We start from the raw sequence: 22,626 nt of genomic DNA, 5'->3' as shown, positions 1-22,626 counted from the left end.
CCATTCAATATTACATATTGACATTCGGTAGACGGTGGAAGAGATGAGGAATATTTCATAAACCCTGCATTTTGTTAGAAGGTAAAACCCTACAGTTGACGCATGCGCTGTCTCTACTACACGTCCAATTACAGAGAGCCGCACAAATCACTCGTAAGGGAGTTGGGGCGCGCATGCATGGTGTCAAACTCGCTCACAAAACTCACATTAGTGACAATCGTGACTGACTCGTGCAAGGAACTGCGCATGACTACGCTTTAATGAGATCTTTTCTCCCAAACCATACCGATAGTTGACAGAGACTCCAAGCTTCCGCACTAAGAAAGCTTCGTGTATCTGAGACATTTAAAAGGACTACATTATGCAAATGGTTAAATATTGAGGACACAAACTTCGGACTTTTTTATTATTTTTTTTTAAACTTCTGCTTGTTTCGAAAAGTTTTAATCACAATGTTATTTGTTCGGAAACGGATGGGAAATTTAGCCGTTAAAAAGACATTAAAATAATACTCCAAGCATACAAAAGGAAAGCTGCATTTTGGGGGGAGAACCACAAACAAGAAAGTCAAAAAATCATAAAATCTTAAGCAGACTACAAGTCGTAGCCGTGGTTTCTGGTAGTTTAAAAATAACTTAAAAGTTACACGAAAACAGTACCCACATCAGAGCTGCCTAGAATGTAACATGACTGTACTGGAAAATACCATGTGTGGATGGTATTAAAAAAAAAAAAAAAAAAAAAAAACAATACGTAGTTCACTGTTATAATTGTTTTTCTCGCATTTATTTTGTAATAAGAAATAAAACAATATATAAATACATTTTAAACAAAATATATTCTTTGTAAAAATAAATACGGAAAGGCGAATCATGTAATGATCCGAAACATTGTTTTAAAAAAATAAAGAAAAAAGAAATAAAATAATAAGAAATAAAATAGAAACATAAAGAAAAAAGCAGAAAAAGGAAAACATTATTTGTATTTAAAAAAAAATATTTATTAAAATATGACAAATCTTTGTTGTCTAGTAAAATACAAACTGTATATCTTCAAATTTCCAGTTCCCAATTTTTATTTGTTTTAAAATAACCCTGCATATCCCACTGGAATTCTCGTTCCTTAGTATTTAACCTAAATCTGCTATGCCGTCTTAAAAAGATAGTTCTCTATGTCAAGGAATCTTGACATAGAGAACTATCTTTATAATGAGGTCTCGTAAAACATCACTTCTTTTGATTTGAGTTTAAAGAATTATTTAGTTTCGAGGGCGACACAAGCACTCACAGAACTTAACAATCTCTTTTTTTTCCCCTGTCTGAAGGTACTTGCATAACTATGAAATATGGTTGCCTGAAGCTAATTTAGTTACTGAGTGATGTTAATTATCCTCCTGTGGCATTACGGGAAAAAGGGAACTTCGAATTATTTGTCCATCAAGTATTTCTTGTACTTCCAGAACGACCCTCCTGAGGAGATGGTATACTGGTAAACTTCATTTGAAACACTTCCTGCGATAAAAGAAAACAATAAAAAATAAAAAAAAAATTAGGAAGGAAGTCCCGAGTTTTCCAAATTCTTTCACGTGATGACAAGGCGAAGTGAAACAGGAGACGACATCGTGCTAAGAAACGCGTTCGTAGCGGAGTACCGCTACGGTACTGTCGTTTAGAGTGGTTTGGCGTATTTCTTCGGCTGCATTAGAAAGTGAATGTCTGTCTTATTTCGATTTTAAAGAGTTTTTTTTTTTTTATCTCCCTCATTTCGAAAGACGAAAATAGAAGAAAGATGATGAGTTATTAGATGATGGCAGCGAGCTTGTTACAGCCTCCCTATACAACTGACACACATTTACTGCCCGCCTTGCCAAAGATAGCCATCTCCTCACCACTCTTCCCTCTGGCAACCCTTGTTTGACGGAGATGAGGGGATGGAAGGAGAAAGGGGAGATTAAAAAAAAAAAAAAAAGAAATTCCGAGTTTTTTTTTCTTTTTAACTTTTTGGAGAGTTTTGTAAGATGGAGGTGGGAACTATGGTTCTTCTCCCCCCCCCCCCCATAGAAGAGGCCAGCTTCTGACATTTTGTCTCTCACGATAGCTTCATCAAGACAAACAAGCACATGTGAGCAGGAGGAAACCCTGACAGTCATGGCGATAGAATGTTGTGCTTTACGACATCCCCCTCTACCTTCAAGATTGTTTTTCCCCCCCACCTTCTCCTGCTAACTCAAAGCACTGTTCCTTTTTGCCCGCTGTTGGGTTCGTTCAGTTTGACATTTGAGTGAACAGTGATGCCAAGGATTTCCGTGTTCCAGCTTGATCACTGTCACCCCCCTCCCCACTTTCACTGTAGTAGACTTTCTACTTATATTTTTGGTCTCTTGTTTGTCTTTGTATATCACGAAGGTTGTTTTCAAAATGGCATTTAGTAAAGTTCCTCTTTTAAACTTGCTTTCCGCATTATACAATTTCAGCTTCCTGTTCCCATATTACTCGTTTATAATGGATTCGTTTAATCCATCTTTTTTTTTTATATGACCTTGAACTGCGGTGTAAAGTAGAAGAGTCAACCTACGTCGAGGTTTTCAGTGAATTTTCTTCCATAAATAGCTATCGAATATAGAGAGATTACGATCTCTAAGATATAGTAATCTAAGGGAATACATCTATGTATTGATTATCGAGTCAGTAAATAAAATTTGTTTGTGAAGCGGATTTATTTTCAGTGCGAAAATTTCTTTCTCAATTAAGAGACCTATATCGTCGAACTCATATCTCAAAAACTTAAAGTACGCCACTTTTTTTTTTTTTTTTTAATGTGAATCCCGTCTCAGAAAGGTTGTAAACCTATAGTACCTTAAGTGGGCTAAGGGCTGGATAATTCGAAAATCTTGTCTTAAAAACTAAACACGAACATTTAAGTCACTTCAGGCCTCCAGTAAGCAGGGTGATGGTCTCATATCTGACGAAGAAAATCATTTATCACCTAAAGACTGTCACAAACATCGAAGCCCAAGCTGGTATTCAAATCTACAGTATATTTCACTATATTTAAGGAAATACATAATAAAATGAGTTCTAATATATTGTCGGATACGCTTAGTTCAATTAGAATTATCCGTGATCTTATGACAATAAAATGTTATTTTACTTAACCGGAAATAAACAGCTTAGTGAACAATTTATACTAACTTAAGTGATACGAATAAAATCATGTTAATAACACTACTGATGTTTGTACAAATTAATATGTTAGCGGCCGATGGCATCCAAAGGAAAGAAATAAATTACAAGAATACAAACTCCTTTAATGAAAATCGAGCGTTAGAAATATGTCTATTAAATGGACGTCTGCCTCTGATGTTTATGGTCGCAATTTGGCAGTTATTTACCTGGTATTTTTAAAAATACCAGGTAAATAACTTTATCTCAAATTATCCCAAAGACAAAGCTTCCCCGTTAAATAACCAATAAATAGAAATATCTTTTTATGACTAAAATACTTCATTGAAATCTGGAGGAAATCGTTTTAAATGCACACGTTGGTTAACGACAGGATTAAAATTAATAGTGGATGGATGTAAATCATTACAAGGAGTGATCCGAGCACAATTTTCACGTCCGATCTTAACGGCGAGAGCCATCTTCAGCTTCCTAACTACTTTATGAAAGTATACAGAGACGTCCAGTGTGGTAATATCCTTTTACTAGAACGTTGTACAGGGTTGAAGTTAACGTTACTATTCCACTACATTACCATTCTAACGTGTAGTACAGGGTCGTGTGGAAACCTAGGAAACACAGAGTGACACATGTTTAGTATACGGTTCCTCGCATGGAATGACAGCGCGTAGGGGGGAGAAGAAGGGGGGGATCATGAATGGAATGGAGTGTGTCACGTACTCCAAGCGGTGACATTCACGTGGCGTCTCAGTATTTAAAAAAAAAAAAAAAAAATGACAGTCGTCGGAAGTGGCGGGGGTGTAAATAGGGGCGAATGGGGACGAGGTTTGCAGAGTTTTCATGCGCTCAGACTGTTTTCTTGTCATTCGTTCGGCTCGTTTCAGAAGCAGATATCATAATGGTTAGTTTGTTTCCTAATCAGGTTAGACTTACTCAATACCTTTCCGTTCTGTATGTTGGCATCGTTTAGTGTTTTTTTTTTTTCCAGGAAGTTTTCTTCTCTTAATATAGCTAGAAATTATCGCTCTTTTTCGAGTTCTTAGTTCGAGATCTGACGACTAAGTGAAGTATTGGCTACAACTATTGGCAGTGGTTGCTCAAAGCAACGGTACCTTATGAATTATTTACCGTACCTGCGCGTATTTGCTGTGATCTCTGCTAATGTGACAGAGAGAGAAAGTCGCCTAAGCCATAGCGGTTAGGATTCGACAAGCAAGAAGAACAATAGAATTTTTAGCCTTAGCGTATTTGTTTCCATACTGTTTTTATTTATTTTTTGTTTGACTTTTCTATTAGTTTTACTTGCATTATTCATCCTATCCATTTCTTTTCAATACTTTGGTCAGAGTTTTCGTCTTATAAATATACTTTTCTTTTCCTTCACATAGTCTGTAGAAAATCCATTTTCCTGCTCTTTTTTCTAAGCGTTTTATTATGCAGATCGATAAATTATTGTTCCTTTCCTTTTAAGCAGCCGAATTTGTTATTGATCATTCTGATTTCTCTATAATCAGCAGGATAAATAACTAGAAAAGGTAACTAAATTCGCTTTATAAGTGTAGATAATCTAGTATTGTTTCATTACATGGGACAAACATCCAACAATAATGAAAGTAACAAGTTTTGTATAATGTATAACTACTTTATGAAAGTATACAGAGACGTCCAGTGTGGTAATATCCTTTTACTAGAACGTTGTACAGGGTTGAAGTTAACGTTACTATTCCACTACATTACCATTCTAACGTGTAGTACAGGGTCGTGTGGAAACCTTTAATTTGATGAATAAATAAGATATTTTGATGATTTCGCTTTATCATGGACAAAAATGTGTATTTTCATCATTTATATTTAAATAATTCATAATGCAATAAATAAAATCTATATTTATTTATAATCTATAATTCGTTCTGAAGCGCGCGCGCACACACACACACCTGAAAATACGCAGATGGCAAGTAATGAATGCGACTGATAACTAGTCAATCCTTATCATCATCATTAGTGATTCTAAAAGGCCTTTAAGCGCCCACAATCTTCCGAGTATCCTTGGATTTTGTAACCATAATTCTAGGATAAGATGCTCTATGCCTAAAAAGTATGCTCTGCATGTAAATCGCGTGTTTTCCTGGCAGGTTTGTCAGATTGCGTATTGAAAAACTTCAGCTTCCGTTGGTAATGGATAATTCACTTTCAACTGAAAAGACCTGATAAAGGTTTTTCGCGTCCTAGACGGGATTCGAACCCAGATCTTTCAGGCCAAAGGGAATCGTTGAAATCGACTGAGCTAACGAAGGCTCATAATACTTTTAATAGCCCACAGATATTAGTTTCCACAGTATAAATGAAGATAGAATTTGAATTTAATATTGCATATTATTAATATTCTGTCATATACTAGTGGCAGGAGAAATGTATATCATATAAGTTTTAAAAAAATTATTTTATTAAAAAAATTGATTAATGTACATCAGCATGGCCTCTGTATTATTTTGTTAGGGTCGAATATGTGTAATTTTTTATTTAATTAATATTTTTGATTTGTTGTAAAAAAAAAACAACATTGGTGGGTGACGTTAGTAATAGTAGAAGGGGAGGAAAAACAGCTGTTATATGAACATTTCCACCAAGCTTTGACGAAGCTACAAAAGTGGGAATGTGGTGGTAAAGAAGCTTTTATTCTCTTGTAAGCGGGTAATGTTAAGCTGTAGTATATTTTGAGGGTTTATTGGATGCAATTTAGTAGCTTTTATTAGTCATGAAACATAATTTTCAAGTTGGACTTTATAGCTTGGCGGTATAACAACCTCCATTTTGCTGAAAATTTAGCTGCTTCAGAGTTTATTAGTATAAATTAATATACTTTGTGTTATAGAGATCACAAATATTTTATAGTACTTATAAGATTAATAGTTCTATAAAAGGAAGTCTGCTCATTAATTTTTCCTTTATTTTTAAAATTAGCACTTAATAGAACAAGAAAGTTTGCACACAACGTACTTAGGCTCTTTTCACATTGGCATTCTCGAATAGATATTTAATTGCTGATATCTGTTGTTATCGGTGGACATGTGCCAAACTTCTTTTTATTAGCCGTCAAGAAATTGTTGCAACAGACATTAGATCAGCTAAGTACGCTCCCTTCCTGACTGTCATGGTAAGCCCATTATTTCGAGACTTAAACGCTGCAGAGTAAAAATAATTGTGGATTAATTGCCAAATCGGTAAGAAAAACGAACTAGCCAGTTTCCTTTCCTATTCTTTCTCGCTTGTTTATTTCTTTTGTTATGACTACGCAAACATAATTAATGACGTCAATGTGTAGATTTCTAAACTAAGCAAAGAGTTTGGTGGAGAAGTGAAAGAATTTGGTGACTGACAGAAAGACACGATTCATGAATTACACCCAAGTTGACAGTCCCACTCCAGTAACATCCGGGAACCTCCGCTGTTGATAGCTCACTGGCATACACTAACAACTGATTGTTTTCCCTCTTCATCCCCAACATCCATTAGAGAGCTCCCAAAAAGTATCTCTAGTTCTCTGATGGACAGGAACCATTAAAAGACCCGCTCTCGGCCAAGGCAGACTGCACTTTCAAGTGAAGTCTGATGAAAGACAGGAACGTTTGCTGACTCACGTAAAAATTTCCCTTCTCTAGTGACGTCAACTTTTGAAGATCGTACAAAATAGAGTCTCAGGCGTTAAATGAATACGGGGACAAGTGGAAGAGGTGAAGCTAAAGGCAGGAACAGAGCCACAGCATCCTTCGTACACTAACGAGACAACAGGTGTTAAAATATTTTCTCATTGCTTTCTTACAGTCATTGCAAACTTGGAACTCAACTTCTATGTTTTCCATTTAGTTTTTGTACGCATTAGTTATGTCGGAGGCACAAAACACAAATTTAATTTGGTTTAGAAACATAACTTCAATTGTAATTCAACTATTCATTACTTCCACCACTTTTTATGTTTCCTTCTCTTTTTTGCATTATTTATCATAGCAAAAAATCTATTTAGTACACATTTCCTCCATTAAATAGTGTAACGCGTTCTTCAAATGAATGAGTTATAACAAGTGTCATTTGTATGGCGTTCACCTGCCTAACGTTGTGTTAAACAAGTTCTGAACGACTTATCAAGGTTATTTCTCAAGTGGTAAACAACAATAGCATTAATAATTATCAGAAGGAAGAAACGTGTTAGATTAATTATTACTAGACAATTTTATGAATAGTAAAGATGATATTCGGATCAGTAAAGAATAAATAAGAAATAATAAAAGATGGCATAGGAAATTCAAACCTGATTCTGTTGCTGAGTGAGCAACTGTTCTTTTAATTGTTGTAGCTGATTGATCATTTCGGTGAGTCTTCTCTCCTTTTCTGTAATGCTGTCTCCAGACAATGCCACTCGAAGAGCTTCACTGTCGACTACCACCATAGGTCGGTTCTTTTCGACATGCACTGTGATTGGTGGAATGGCTTCCTCACTGTAACAGTTAAGTAAATAAAAATACGTGAATTATAGGGGAAAACTGGGATTATTAGAAAAATAATTTAATCTCTGATTTGAAGATATTAGTTTTAAGAGTTCAAAATATTTAAATGTTATGATTTACGAATATTTTCATCGATCACCTGAGAGATACGAGGTAACTTACTTGTTTGATTAGATCAGATTCCCCAACAATACTGATACAGTGCAACTTGAATATAGTAAAGATGGTCATTTACTTCCATGCATCTTTTAAAATATATTGCTAAACTAAACTAACTCGTTTGAATGCCAGACATGATGAAGATGATTTTAACTAACACTGTTCCAGTACATCACAGTATCCATGACGAATATAAACTAATAACTGAATGACAATAAGTACTATAGAGTCTCTTAAAGGACAAAATTAAAGAATTGATCAAATTATACGAGTCGCACCTCTTTACTACATTGAACTGTATATAAGTTGCAACTGTGACGTTTGGATACCTGATTAGTTTTTGGCAACACAATCTTTTATAACATACTGTAATTTCTACAACAAGGTTGTATGATATAGAATGATTTAAAATATCGTATTTATGGCCAATGACATATTCTTTTATTATATTCCATTTTATACGGGAGATTATAGAAAGATGTTGCCTATTAATTATATAGTATTTGCGGAAGTCTGCGATTTCAACTGGATGTGTTGTTACTTGAAATACCACCTGATGTCAAATATTGATCTTTTTAGGCATGTTTCAGTAGCCCATATGCATCGTAGGAAGAGTGTAGTGACGTATGCAGGATATTTTCCTAAGGAGGGGAGGGGATTCGTGGGATCCGATGATATTTAGGAGTTCACTTGCTCTGATTTTCCTAAGGGGTAAAACTATTTTTTAAACTCGCATTTATTTAATCATTTCCACTCATGTAAAGTTGTAAACCTATCATACATTAATACCAAAAGTGGGTTAAGAGTTAGATAGCCTGGTATTCCTGCTTGGGGACTAAACATGGAACTTTTTAAGCCACTTCAAACCTGCAATTAACAGTACGATGAATATCATCTACTACCTAAAACTTTCATAAAATTCCATGACTATGAGATTCAAATCCACAATAAACAGTTGGAGAGCGAAATACAGCTAGCCAACTAGACGCACCAGTTTTCTACCATTATCTACAAATATGCTATCAACTTGTAAAAATAAATAAATAAAAATAAATCAATACAAATGACGAAATTCGCTAAAGCAAGTCATAAATTCACTTGAGTGTGCTGATCGTTTCAGAAAGGTGTAGAGTCTTCTTAAGTGGAGGAGGATAACCACTGGAGCGGCGTAGGAGTGGATAAGTGTGGGATCACCCCTGGCGCTAACTTAAATAGATGTGATTCACAAAAGAAGTTTAAAATCGCGCTGAATTAATTATTTTTTTCTACTCCAACATATAACAGATGCACACCGCACGAATAAACGCTATATTTAAAAACTGCCACTTTTATATTATCTAAACATAAACTTTATTGAGCCTACAACTATAGTAAATCAACAAAACAATCCAATCACATTCATCATCACAGATGTAATAATACTTTACATACACAAAGAATACGTGGGTGTGTTCCCTTTTTCCATACACAATAACATACATTTGTGCAAATATATATCCAATTAATATATTAATTGGATATTTGATAACTCGTTCATTTTTTTTTCAAAGAAAAAGAATAAGTTATCACCTTACTTGGATAACCATGCAGCCGTCTTCTGCTGACTCAATATGACATACGTTTTCTTCATTTCTAAAGTCAGAACAACCAAATGCAGAATAGGAAGCCCAGCTCTACTATTCCAGCAGAGTAAAAATAACGAGCATATTTTGTTCACGATATTTTTAATTTATATTGAAGCAGAAATCATATAGTCAAATATGAGAAAAGAAATGCGCAAAATTTTTACTGCGACAATGATCGCGAAACCTCTCAGCGACTTAACTCGAAGACTTTCATAAAAACAATATTGAGCTCTTGATGATGCATGCCAAATCATCATCATCATCACATGAAATGGATGAAGCAAAGAAAATGTCATTAGGCCATCAGACGACAACTTGATCCTGAGGTGATCCTCATTTTCCTCCAAGGTTCATTCAAAGACTTGTCAAAACACAAAGAATGGAGTTAGTTCAAGAACATTTCTGGCAAGTTGAATGAAATTGTATTCATAATTTAATCCGTTAGGTGCGAAATTATAACAAATATTTAAATTGCCATTAATTCTGTTTCATTACATTGCTTCAATTTTTAAACGCTCGTCTCAACTTGTGAGACCTTAGCAACGGCCATATTTACAGTTGCTGTGAATACAGTGGTGTAAGTTAACAAGCTTAATATAGCTCTTCAGTTCACAGCGACAGGATATTGAAAAACTAACTCGTGCCTCTTCTCTGACTGCAATAAAAACTTTATCGGTGTCGGATTCCAGTTTTTCTCCCCCTCTCTTTTTTTCTGGTTGGCTCTTTCGAAACGACTCTGTAGAAAACAGAGGATCTGTGTCTTATCGATAGAATGACAGGAAACAAGAACTTGTGGATTCAGTGTTTTGGAGTCTTGAGGAAATGTACGCCAACTCGTTCTACGTGGATGAATCTTAATTTGGGTTGGAGTATACCGATAAGTTTATCTAGCTATTCTGTCTCACTCGTTCGCTTCATTTCTGTCTTCGCCATTGACTTTCCTTTTTTATATGCTTGATTTTTTAGCGTTTATTTTTTTCTCTCATGTTGCTTTCGTAGTAATAATACACGGTTCTTTTTGATGACTTTCTCAGTCACTCACTTGTTATTTTTTTAGAATTCTTATTTTCGTTTGTTTATTTATGTTATTTCTTCTTTAATCACTATGCATTTCTGATTTACTTCCATCCTCTGTACACAGAACTTATATTTATGTCAACCACTTTTACATAAATGGTGTGAAGGAGTTTGAGTGATCTCACTCAAGAAGCCGCCTTCATAGACATTTCAACTGGATTCAGTGACCATTTTGTTCATTAGGCTTAAAGCAATTTCAGATCGGTGTTAAGGTAACTTTATTGTTTGAAGCTGCCCGTTTGTCTTCAGTCCTTTGTAGGTTTGACAACTTTCTCACTGGTCGCACTTACTTGTGATGGCGGATGAATTTTGTTAATCTAACTTCGCAGCTAATGATATCATTCTTTTATCGAGTTTATTTCTGTATGCATTTTGCAGCTGACTGTAAATCTAAATTCTTCAGTGGATATCTGATAATCGTATAAATTCTATGCAAGTGAAACCATTGTTGTATTTCTGACAAAATAATTCATTTCGACCGAATAATATTTCGATAATATCCCCAGTCTGTAAACAAGAGATTTTTCTTCTTTGGAGAACATATTGTTTTGTTCATCAGGTTTAAAGCTATTTTAATTCGGTGTTAAGGCAACTTGATCGTTGAATCTGCCTGTTTATCTTCGGTCCTTTGTAGCCATCACTTCCTCAGCAGCTAAGAAACTTGTTTAGCGCTGGACAACTATCAACCTGGTAGAAATCACCGTTCCAACTGCAGAATATTGTTATTGTTCTTGCGTTTGGAAATGGCATTCCTAAGAACATTAAAAATTTTGACTAAGTAGAACTGATTAATGATCTGCCTCTTGTGAATTCGCTTCCTTCTTTGTCATACATTTTGATACTGCTCCGTGCAATTTCTAAAGACTTTATATAATTACTGTTCGTCAGAATTTTCGTTTGTACTCTCCTCACTTTCTGTAAACTTGTGAAAAAGTGACATGATCGCTCACTGCCCATTCAGTTCAATACGAAACAAAGATAACTAATATTTCTTCTTCTTCTTCGTTTCCTTCCTCCACTGTTTTCTTCGGAAGAGCTGAGGAAATTTTCTAAAACGTGCACTGTTTAGGTATGCAGTAAAAATCAAGAAGAAAAAATAATGGAAATTTAATGTTAACAATATTTTTTCTTTCTTCTCAATATTCACCCATGAAGGGCACATGCACTGTAGACTGAATAACTTCTCGTGGCTGAGATCACAACACAAAATAAAATGAAATAGTTATTTAATTAAATAAAATTCTCCTCAGTATCCTCAAAACAAATCAGAAAAACAAAGAAAAAGAACCCAGAAATTACACAAAAAAAGTAAAATTTCCGTTTACTTTTTTTTTTTTTAGATTTATTCATCGACTTTTTCTATTTAATTCTGGTAATAAAATAAAAATCGACGTTTAATTAAATAAGTGTAAACTGAAAGTAAAAAAAAAAAAATCCAAAATGGAATATAAATCGTTAAAGTGAGTAAAAATTAAAAGATGGAGCGAAAGAAGAAAATAGAAGAAATATATGTAATTAAATATGTCATAAAATATTGAGAACTATTTTATTTAATAACAAAAAAAATCAAAATTATTAAAGTATTAAATAGTTCATTATAAATATTTTAATATTTATAATGGGACGAAAAAATAATAGATAAAAAATTATAAGAAACCATGTCTCTGTTAAATTAAAAGCTATTTTTTTTTTTTTTTACAAGTTCCGTGGAGTTTTCCCTCCCCTTTTCTTTGCCTAATGCTTTTTATCTGTTCTCTTTCTTCTTCTTCTTCTCCATATTATTTATTTGTCATAAAATATGAATAGAGTGAGCGTGGATTAAATCGTCTTTTTTTTAAAAAAAAAAAATAATAATGTGTAGACTTTGAATCTCGCGATTAGTTTAAAACACTAGATATTCAGAGAGAGATTTTGAAAATAAATCCTAAATATATTATCACATTGAATTTACAGCTGAATTTGGAATTATACAACAGATTTGATCAGAAAATAGCAATATCAAATCAACGTAGAACAATGAGTGTTCAGAAAGTTCATATGAAACAACACCAACTGACAAACATAGCAGGTCGGAGCATAGGATAAATCATCCTCTCATTACCAAAATTAAGTTTATGAAATATATAATATGCGTGTATGTGTCATAAAATACTGTTACTATTACTATATAGCGAACAACTGATATCTGCCATTAGTTGCTTTGCAATGATGTTTTTTGTGTTTATTACATTCCAAGTAGGCATTCGACTCAAATCTGTCTCCCGTATATTTTAGGGCTCGGCCACCTCTCGTCGGGAGGAAGGTCAGAGAGAAGACACCTTGATGTCTAACACCTCTCTTACTACCAACAGATAATCAATGATTATAAAGCAGTTATGTGTAAGAAGCGATTTTTTATTTTTTGGAACGAGATTGATGCTGGTTGCTGTCTTGTGTTCGGATCAAAGCGTTTCTCTCGTTCTCTGATCCTCCCGTGACGATTCCAACATCAAGATTCCTACATCATGTCCAGGTGGTCGCGGTATATTGCTTTGGGTGTATGTGCTTGCGTTCGTGTGTTATAAAAGAAATAATTTTCAAGCCTTTTTTTTTTTTTTGGCATCGATCAGTTAGCTGATTTTAGGCAGATCGTAAGTTTTAGATGGTAGTTTTATCCCACAAAGCAGGATGAAAACAGACGTGATTGACAGACAATAATACAGAGATGCTAATAGCCTTAATTATTTGGTACTACTTTCATCGAAACAGCCCGTTCTAAACAGGTGGACCAATTCCACCTGCTTCTTCCAGCATGGACAAGTTTGAGTCTTTTTCACCAGCGGGTAATGTGATGTGTAAACTTATGTGTAATTATTCACATATGCTAGATTAATTTTGCAAAACAATTAACAATGGCGAAGTTAGGGTCAATATCCTAAAATTATTGCATTTCCAATATCCTAAAATTATGCAATCGCATTACGAAAACTTCATATATTTACATACCTAGAGGTTCTTCAATAATGGAAGCTATAAGAAAAACTAACAATAGCAAGAAATCCTACACCAAAGCCGAAATTACGAAAGTTGCAGTTCAGAAATGGTCTTGACATTGCCAATCATAGAAGAGCTCAACAGACAATCTAATTCTTTCAAAACTATCCGCCTGGAGTCACAGAGATTAAGGAGCAGATACATACAAGAAAGATGCTTGTTCGTAAATGACGATTTATACTTTTCCATAACGATAGCAGCTAGATATGGTTGGTTGGATGAATTGTCTGTCAGATGAGTGTTATCTACTATCTGTTGCAGAACACGAAAAAGTTTTCATTAAAAAAAAAAAAAAACCACAGCCCAGAACTGTTTCCATTACAAGAGTTCCAAATTTATTCGCACAAAACTGGGACTTCACTTGATCCATACATTGCACCTATACTATAGGGTTCCAACCTTTTATAGGTGGATTTTCATTACAAAAATCCGACCCGGATGAAAACAGCTGTGGAATTCTTCGTATCTCTTCATTATTTAAGATTATGCAGAGGAATCTGAGGATCGAAGCGAATGATATATCTGGCTGAAAAACTCTAGTACCTGTGTATGAGACTAGCTAAGTCATGCTTACTCAAAACGTTCTTATTATTCTGCTTGTCCTAGATGGAATTTGAACTGGGATCACCTCCAGTCAGTGGACAGATGTCGTTTCTGTACTAGTAAGAGGTTTCCCAGCATATTATCCATATTACGAGATTAATCATTTGGAATTTTTTCGACCGGAAAGGGCAATGTATTGCAGCGCTCGTGATGGTCATTTTAACACCTCAGAGTATCTAAATTCTACTGCCAGATTATATATATAATCTTTGATATCTTATCCTGTAAGGTTCGTGATCTGTTATACTATAGGACACTTCCACCATCTAGCGTTGTTGTTAAACGTTACTTCGGATTGAAATGTAGCTTTTCATATATGTCCGAGTTAATACTACAGTAGTGTATTAGAATACGCATCAGATCACAGGGATGCTCATCCATTTCCTTACTCTGCTTATTAGAAGAATATCAAGTATTCGTCTGGAAAATTTGTATCATTTTCGCAGCATATGGTGATGATGATTTATGGTTTTAATTGTGCAAGAAGAGCAAAGGTCATACTACCCCATATCAAAGATTACAGCAGTACACGGGGTAAGACAATCACAAACATCCGTGCGGGATTCGAACCCGCGACCTGTTCGTTGGAGAGCGAGTACCATCCACTCACAGAATATGGGGGACGGTTCTGAAGGACATCGCGACAGCTTTGAAGGACCAACTCATTATTGATTATCACTGGACATGTTTTTGCCCAAGGAATGTGCTGTAATGTATTCCATATAAATCTGGCATATGAGCACAATTAACACCCGTGCTTCTGTTAATCGTTCTTGGAAAGAGTGCATTTAATATATTGTTAATTGTGTTCGTGATTGTATCTGTCACGTCCGCTTAAAGGACACATTCGCGAGACAGTGCGGAACTATCAGTAATCTAGTCCCCTCGCTTGATGCTAAATTACTTTCAAATGGTTTTCTGCACTGATACTGGAAATGGGAAGAATTGGGCCAAACTATATATAGAGTACCGCATGCTTTTAGTTCATGTAAAATATGGTCGAATTCTGTAATTATAGATATTCCTACGTTGTTTCATGTTTTTGATTAATAGGCAGTGAAGCAAATGAAATTTACTTAACTGCCTATTAAAATTTACTTAACTTATGGTGATGGTTTTGTGCGAATCTTTTGATTCTGTGCGATAATAATTTTATATCACTGATGCATTGTCTGGTTACTTCAGAAATATATCGCTAGAAGTTGGCAGTGACTCGGTAATTGAAGAAATAAAAGATTCTCAAGTAGTTAACTTATTAATTTGCGTCATCGTCTAAAAGTCAGTTTAAATTTTTCGTTCGTCATTAAATGGATGCAGTGTTATATTAGTATCAGCCCCGTCTGTTTCATTCTACAAGCACTCTTGATAACGTCATTAACAGCAGATTAATACCGACCATCACTGAAGTTTTCAGTGACTAAACCAGCAAACAGATATTATATTATCTTCTTTCAGAAGACAAATTTAGTATAATTTCCGTTATACATGTTTAATATCACATCGATAACTTTTGCTTTTAGAAGATCAAATTACATTTCTGATAGAGCAATCTTTGAATATCATTCAAATTCTGATATCATTACCATCACCAATTTGACTACCCAGAGAATTTTAGAAACTGTCTTGGTCTATTAATACGTAATAATCATTCCGCTGTGTTATTTGTTTTCAAATTTTGCGCCTCCATAGCCTGAGTCGTGTAGTGAGGATGTACTCAAGTCTTTCTAAGACTAAAGACTTGAGTACTATTCCTGTCACAGTACGAGAGTTGAAGAAACCTTTTTTTCGACTAAACAAGAATTACGAGGGTGGTCTGAAAAGTTCTCGGCCTAACAATGAAAAAACGAATTTATAATTTCAAAATTATTTTTGTTTTTCAACATAATCTCCCTTAAGATTAACACATTTATTCCAGCGATGCTCCTGTAATGGTTCTCACTAAAATACCCCTCTACAGCTGCAATCACCTCTTGATTCGAAGAAAAACGCTGACCAGCGAGGAAGAGTTTTATTTTTTGGAAGAGACAGAAATCAGAGGGAGCCGAATCTGGGGAATAGGATGGATGTTCCAACAATTCATAGTACAGATCCCTTAATTTTGCCATTGCCAAAACACCTTTGTGGGCAGGTGCATTGTCCTGGTGAAAGATGATTTTTTTTTCCTTCTGCAAATCGGGTCTTTTCTTACGAATTTTTCATCTAGTCTGGTTAAGAGATCGGAATAATATTCCCCAGTTATTGTTTAACCTTTTCAAGATAATTAATAAACAAAATTCCTTTAGCATCCCAAAACACCGATGCCATGACCTTTCCTGCTGATGGAACCGACTTTGTCTTCTTTGGCGCTGAACAACCGGCTTCTGTCCACTGTTTTGACTGCTGTTTGGATTCTGATGGGTAATGGTGAATCCAAGTCACACCCATAGTAATAAATTGACGCACAAAATCAGCAAAAACGTTCCAAGCACTGCTTAGAGATTTTCATATGAGTGCGTTTTTGATTTGCTATGAGCAAGCGGCACCCATCTTGTGCTCATTTGCAATTCTTCATGCAAAATATATCCTACACGTTCTTTTAAAATGCCTACAGTCTCAGCAATTTCACGCACTTTGACTCGCCGGTCATCCAATATCATATCGTGCGCATGATCAATGATTTCTGGTGTTGTTACACTTTTTGGACGTCCTTCACGTGGATCATCTTCAAGGCTGGTACGGCCACGTTTAAACTCGGCAGCCCAGTTCTTAATTGTCAAAAATGAAGGAGAAGAGTTCGTTCCCATAAACGTTTATGAACTTCGACTGAATTTCTTTTGGCGTTAAACCTTCTTTTACAAAGAATTTTATAACCGCACGATACTCAATTTTATCCATTTCAAGGGATACAGACAACACTTTTGCTTCAGACAGCTGTATAAAACAAACTACTTGATAGAATGACTTGCAGTTTCACATGGATGCTTAGGACAGATGTACCAACTTAGAAAAAAAAAATCGTGCCGATAATGTTGCCATCTATGATCGAGGCCTAGAACTTTTCAGACCACCCTCGTAAATGGTCTTGGAAACTGCAGGGATTTTTAATTCTAATAATTAAGATTTTCCTCCGAAAACAAGAGCACCCCATTGAATCCCACACATCTGTATGCAGTACGGTGTATTATATCTGCACTCTATTCCGAAACGTAACTTATATGTTGAACTTAACAAGAATTAAGAGAAAGACAAGATTTCAAAGTGGTATATCACAAACTTTGAAACAAATCAATTCTGTTTTTGCCGCTTCGAGAAGATGAAACAAATGAACGAAGATAAACAAATGTATTTTTAATAAATAAAAAAAACTTTCATATTATTTACGTAAGATGGCGAAAATGTCTACATTCCTCTGATTACAGACAAAAGGCCTATTTCTTAAATAACAATGAGAAATACGATCTACCAAATCTGCCTGCTAAGTGACCAAATTATCCTTGACGTTCCATCCAGCAAAGGCCTTGGGTTTTTTGCTGAATGGTGCTAAGTAGTCCACGGCTGATATAAATGAACAAAGCCTAAATAAAAGGCTAATATATACTACTAATTAGGTTAACAACAAACAGACACGCCTCATATATCAAAAAAAAAAAAAGCGAAACCGCTTGATAACTTCTCAGATGTAGGTCTCCATTATAAAGTCCGAGGGTTGTAATATAACCGCTAGTTCAACAACGAACAATTATTCAATGACTCGAGGTTTGTCTGTATTAATTGCTAGTAATAACTGGTTTCAGTAAAAGTAATCACCAAAAGGCAGAATTCACCTCGTGGTAAAATGGGTTTATCGAGGAAGCTGCGCCTTGTAGATAATAAGAATTGAAAGTGCTACTACGCATCGCACAGTAAGCAAGGATAACCTTTTATTAGACATTTCGACTACTTCTTATTTTTAGTGGTAGTAAACTCCATAAATAAACATAGAAGGAACAATATAAGTTAAAAAAAAAACTAAACAATTTATGATAGTATAAAATTCTTAATCTTGTTCTGTCATTCGTTTTCTTAATTCCATTGCATTGAATAGACGAGTATAAGACGTGATAAGCTATACTGCTACTACCGAATATTATTTGTATTACAAAGTGGGGTCTGCTATCGGATCTTTCACTCCTTCTTGGAGGGATATTAAAGAGTCTCCAACTTGTCAGAGTGGAGGTTTGGTTAGCTGGTTCTTTTGGAATTACTGCCGCAACAACTAAGGCTGTGAGACCACCGTTTTTGAAGTTGATATGAGGTACTCTAGTTTACTTTAAAGTTCAAAATATGCACTGTGGTAGCTGGAGAATAAATGAAAAAAAAAAAAATAAAGCTTCGTTTTTGATATAACTGGATAGCTTGATGAAAGAAATATTGATAGCTATCATAATAAGTGATCATCAATATATAACATGAACCGTTTGTTTATATAGTACTTGTCTTAATATTTTGTACAAGACTCAAGAAAAACAGAGTTGATTAATAATGAGAATTTGATTACTGTTTCACGAGTTTATTTCCAGCCTGCAAACTTGTTTGGCGATCGCATCGCTGAATATACTGCTCTTAAAACTGTAGTCTCCTTCTTAAAACAAAGCAGTTCAACATTGAAAGTGGTTTTACTGCGTTCTACCCAATAAAGACAAAATATTTGACCAAGTATTAGCAAAAAAAAAAAAAAAAATTCAATGCTTCAACCTTCCAACCACTCAAGTATAGTACATATAATAATAAAAACATTTTGCAATTCTCACAAAGAAATTAGTGGAGTCGTCCACTCTCTCCCCTACGCTTACATATTTCTTTATCAGTGGTCGATACGAATATTTGTTTAAGGGAAGAGATTGAGGTTTTAAGAGGAGGAGGGATCTAAAAACCTTTATTAGATAAAGTCAACCGCGCGCGCGCGTGTGTGTGTATGTGTGTGGACAATCACAATTCATTAGAAATAGCAGCAGCTTCAAATGTGGCAGAGGCTTTGGGTTGTAGCATCAAATATAATCCAAATTGTCACTTAAAAGAAATTCCTGAGCAGCAGGAATCAAAAGGCTTTTTTGTCCTGTAACAGTTAATGGCATATGGTTTTCAAGAGTTTATTCATGCTCATTTAGAAAACGTGTTTTTTTATATTTAAGTTACGCTCACAGAACCTACTTACACGGTCGCCGAAGGATAATGACTAATAAAGTAACATTTACACTTGTGTCATTTACCCAGTGAATCTAGCTCGAATACGGCTAAGTACAAAACGGCATTTCTTATAATCTTCCGTGTACAAAGCAATCCCGAGTATAGTTTTAAGTTGATCAGGAGTATTGTATGTCAAATGATAACGACTGCCGATCTGATTTTTAGGGGGAGGTTTTATGCAACTTCAATAATCTCCGTGATGTATTTCTCTTATTAACCGAATAACTTTATTATCTTTTGAATCTCTGCCTCTTCATCAATTGGAATTTGGACTCAAACAACGTCGGGTATGACCTTCAGTTATTAATCTAACTTATTTCAGTTCTTACACTAATAACATTTATTATTTTTTTATTTTAATTTGAATTGTAATTACAGAAATATATACAGCGGATTTGTTTTTGTTATTTAAGTGGAAAAATTCGCATACTCTAGAAGGGATGATTTCCTTCGGGAAGGGGGGGAATTCTTCCTCTTCTCTTCTATAACTTTCCCTCTAGATAACTATTGTTTTCCAGCACCACAATCTTAAGCAGAAGGGGGGGGATTCATCCAGTCGGTCATAAGTGAAGACACCACTTTTATTCTCCCGTTAGTATAGTAAAGTGTTCCATTCCTAAAGCAGGCAAGGTGTTCTAAACACATTATAAAATGCCAGCAGAGGGATTACCACCTTATTCCTTGAAGAGCTATACCAATGTAGGTGAATCTCTCCACACTTTGGATTTTGTTGATTTCTTCTTATTATTACTATTATTCTCAAGATTAACACTTGTTTTCCATAGGAATGAAATTTTGATAATTTATGAAAGCATTAAACGTAGTGCAAATGAGGAGTTTGGAGAGTCTAAAAGGTTTAATGGGAGTGAAAGAATAAAAAAGAGTTTAAGAATCACTTGATGAATGGAACCTAGTAAAGTTATGATTTGCGATGGTACAAACAGTGAACTCTCATTCAAGTAGTTTCGCCATTTGGTTGATTCATCGCGATAATATGTAACAAAGAGATGATTGTAGGGCACCTGTGGAAGAATGGGAGTATTCAGCAAACTGCCAATATTGTAGATTATTCGTGGAGTGTTTTAGTGTAGATGTTCCAAGAATGATATTGGACAGAAGAGTGGTCACAGTACAAATAGCGGGCGCTTACCCCCTTATCGATGCTGTAGCGAATGCAGGTTTGCCGCCTTGTGCAAGGTTATAGTCGAAAAACTGTGGACCATTTTACCTTGAAATTCAACAAGGAAAGGAATGATGGTGTTCCCCGGATCACAATTTTCGGATGCTCCCCTCTGTATGGGCCTCTGAAGTAGCAGTATTAGACCGAAATACAACATAGAGGCATGTCATCCCACTAGTTTACAAATGCTACAGATACAAGAACAGAGCAATGTTATATTAGTCGGCAAAACCCAAACTTCCGATATAAAGCCAAAGAAATATTGACTGCTGAGTCAGGAAATATGGGAATATCAATAAAGATTAATATCAGCAAAGATGATATTAATCTTTATAATGATATTAATGATTATAATGATATTAATCTTTATTAACCCTGAGATGAAATTAGAGTATATAAAATTAGTTACAGAAAGGTGGTAAATTTATAGCACATTCATTACTTGGTGAGCGTGAAATGTGGTCTCGCACTGTATAGCGAAATTCATCTACCATGAAAATGACGTTCACAAACATTTGTACCACATTAGATCTGAATCTACATCCTGCTGATGGAAGTGGCGACACTGTTCACAGGGGGGAGCAAGCTACTACTGCACGGGCGCGCGCGCGCGCACACACACACACACACACACACACGCACACACAATTTAGGTCACCTCAACAAAGGAAAACAATTACAGAATAATAGTAAGCGTGCTCAGAGCACCTCCGTAACGAAGTCTCTACATCTGTTCTTCAGTTGAAAAGAAAGACCTGAGCTCTAATCTCGGCTAAGATGCGATTTTATAAATTATTTTCAACTAAAGGTGCATTACTCAGTGCTCATGCAAAAGTGGCAGGGTTGTTCCCAAAAAATTAGAATTTTTCATCCTGCAAACCGGCCATATAACACACTTTATTAATGACCAGAATATTATTAGCCTCATAGCTGCATCTGCCGTAAATTACAATCAAACTGCATTTTGTTGTCATTATTATTATTATTACATCACACCTCCAGGGAGTCCAAAGACTCATCGAGGGAGGCATCTACTCTACAACTCTGCTTCTCACTACTCCACCAACCTTCATTATCTAACACCAACGCCATCTACCGCCGACTACCACCACTAGTACTTTCACAGACAATCACATGCTGGATAGTTGTTCTAGAAAATGCCAGATGCATAAATTCTAGCGGAAGGCCATGTATTCTAAATTAAATGAAAGGGCTATTGAATTGAGGCTGACTCGATATTTTAAATGATCTTTCTACTTGAATATTTCTGCAGTGAGTCGTGTTGCTGTCCGTTTCATAACGGCTGAAAGCTTCTGTAGATCGGAGACTCCATTGTTAAGCAGAGGTCGTAGTATATTAACTCTTCTCTTGTGTGTGTGTGCCGAAAGTTTTATTATTTGTCGCATTTAGTCCCAGTTTCACTTTCTGTTTAGTATAATGAGGTTATTTTTAAAACACTAATTATGCATAATTAAAATTCACAAAAACATCTAGAAATTTTTCTCGAATACACTGACAGTTACTATTAGGAGAGAAAAAAATGGACACATTCCGTATCGAGTGATCTTCCTCTATCTATTTTCTTACGGGAAACCCCAACTTCCCGAAACATGTGGAGGTATCTGGGATCTGGTGGAAGTTTATTATTATTATTTGTGTATGTGTGTATGGAGGGGGGGGGGAGTGAGAAAGTGAATGTTGCTTCAAACCGATCTGATTGCTTAAATACCAAGTAATTTTGAATTGAGCAATTAAAGATTGTTTTGCTGTGATATTCAAGTAGCATGGTAATAACTGGCCTTCGATTTATTGTTAAAAAGTTGCACAATGAGCATTATTTATTTATTATGTATTTACATGTTGAAACACTAAAGAAATTGACGTGCGTTGCTTATAATCTAAGAAATTATGCCGCATGCAAAAATTTTCATCTTTTGTTTTAAAAGATTTTGCTTTTCTTCAATAGTATGAAATTACAATATTAAATGAGACATGTTTTTGACTCGGTAGCCATTAACTATCCGAGTTTAATGATAATTTCATACAGCTATTCAACG

General features: G+C 35.2%; 1 protein-coding gene across 9 annotated transcripts in view; it reads right to left on the bottom strand.

Annotated features, from left to right (window-relative positions):
- LOC150092705 (uncharacterized) overlaps nt 1-22,626 on the bottom strand; it is a 583,346-nt gene that overhangs the window by 103,325 nt on the left and 457,395 nt on the right. For all 9 annotated transcript variants that reach the window (XM_090414335.1, XM_090414343.1, XM_090414339.1 and 6 more), the window contains one exon: nt 7,492-7,678. In XM_090414335.1, the coding sequence (XP_090270461.1) occupies nt 7,492-7,678 (187 nt within the window). The remainder of the gene's footprint in view (nt 1-7,491; nt 7,679-22,626) is intronic.

The sequence above is a fragment of the Typopeltis vanoorti genome, chromosome 25 (genome assembly GCF_054136105.1).
Source record: "Typopeltis vanoorti isolate ZY-2024b chromosome 25, IOZ_Tvanoo_1.0, whole genome shotgun sequence".
Lineage (NCBI taxonomy): Eukaryota > Metazoa > Arthropoda > Arachnida > Uropygi > Thelyphonidae > Typopeltis > Typopeltis vanoorti.
This window is presented reverse-complemented; position numbering and strand designations above follow the sequence as displayed.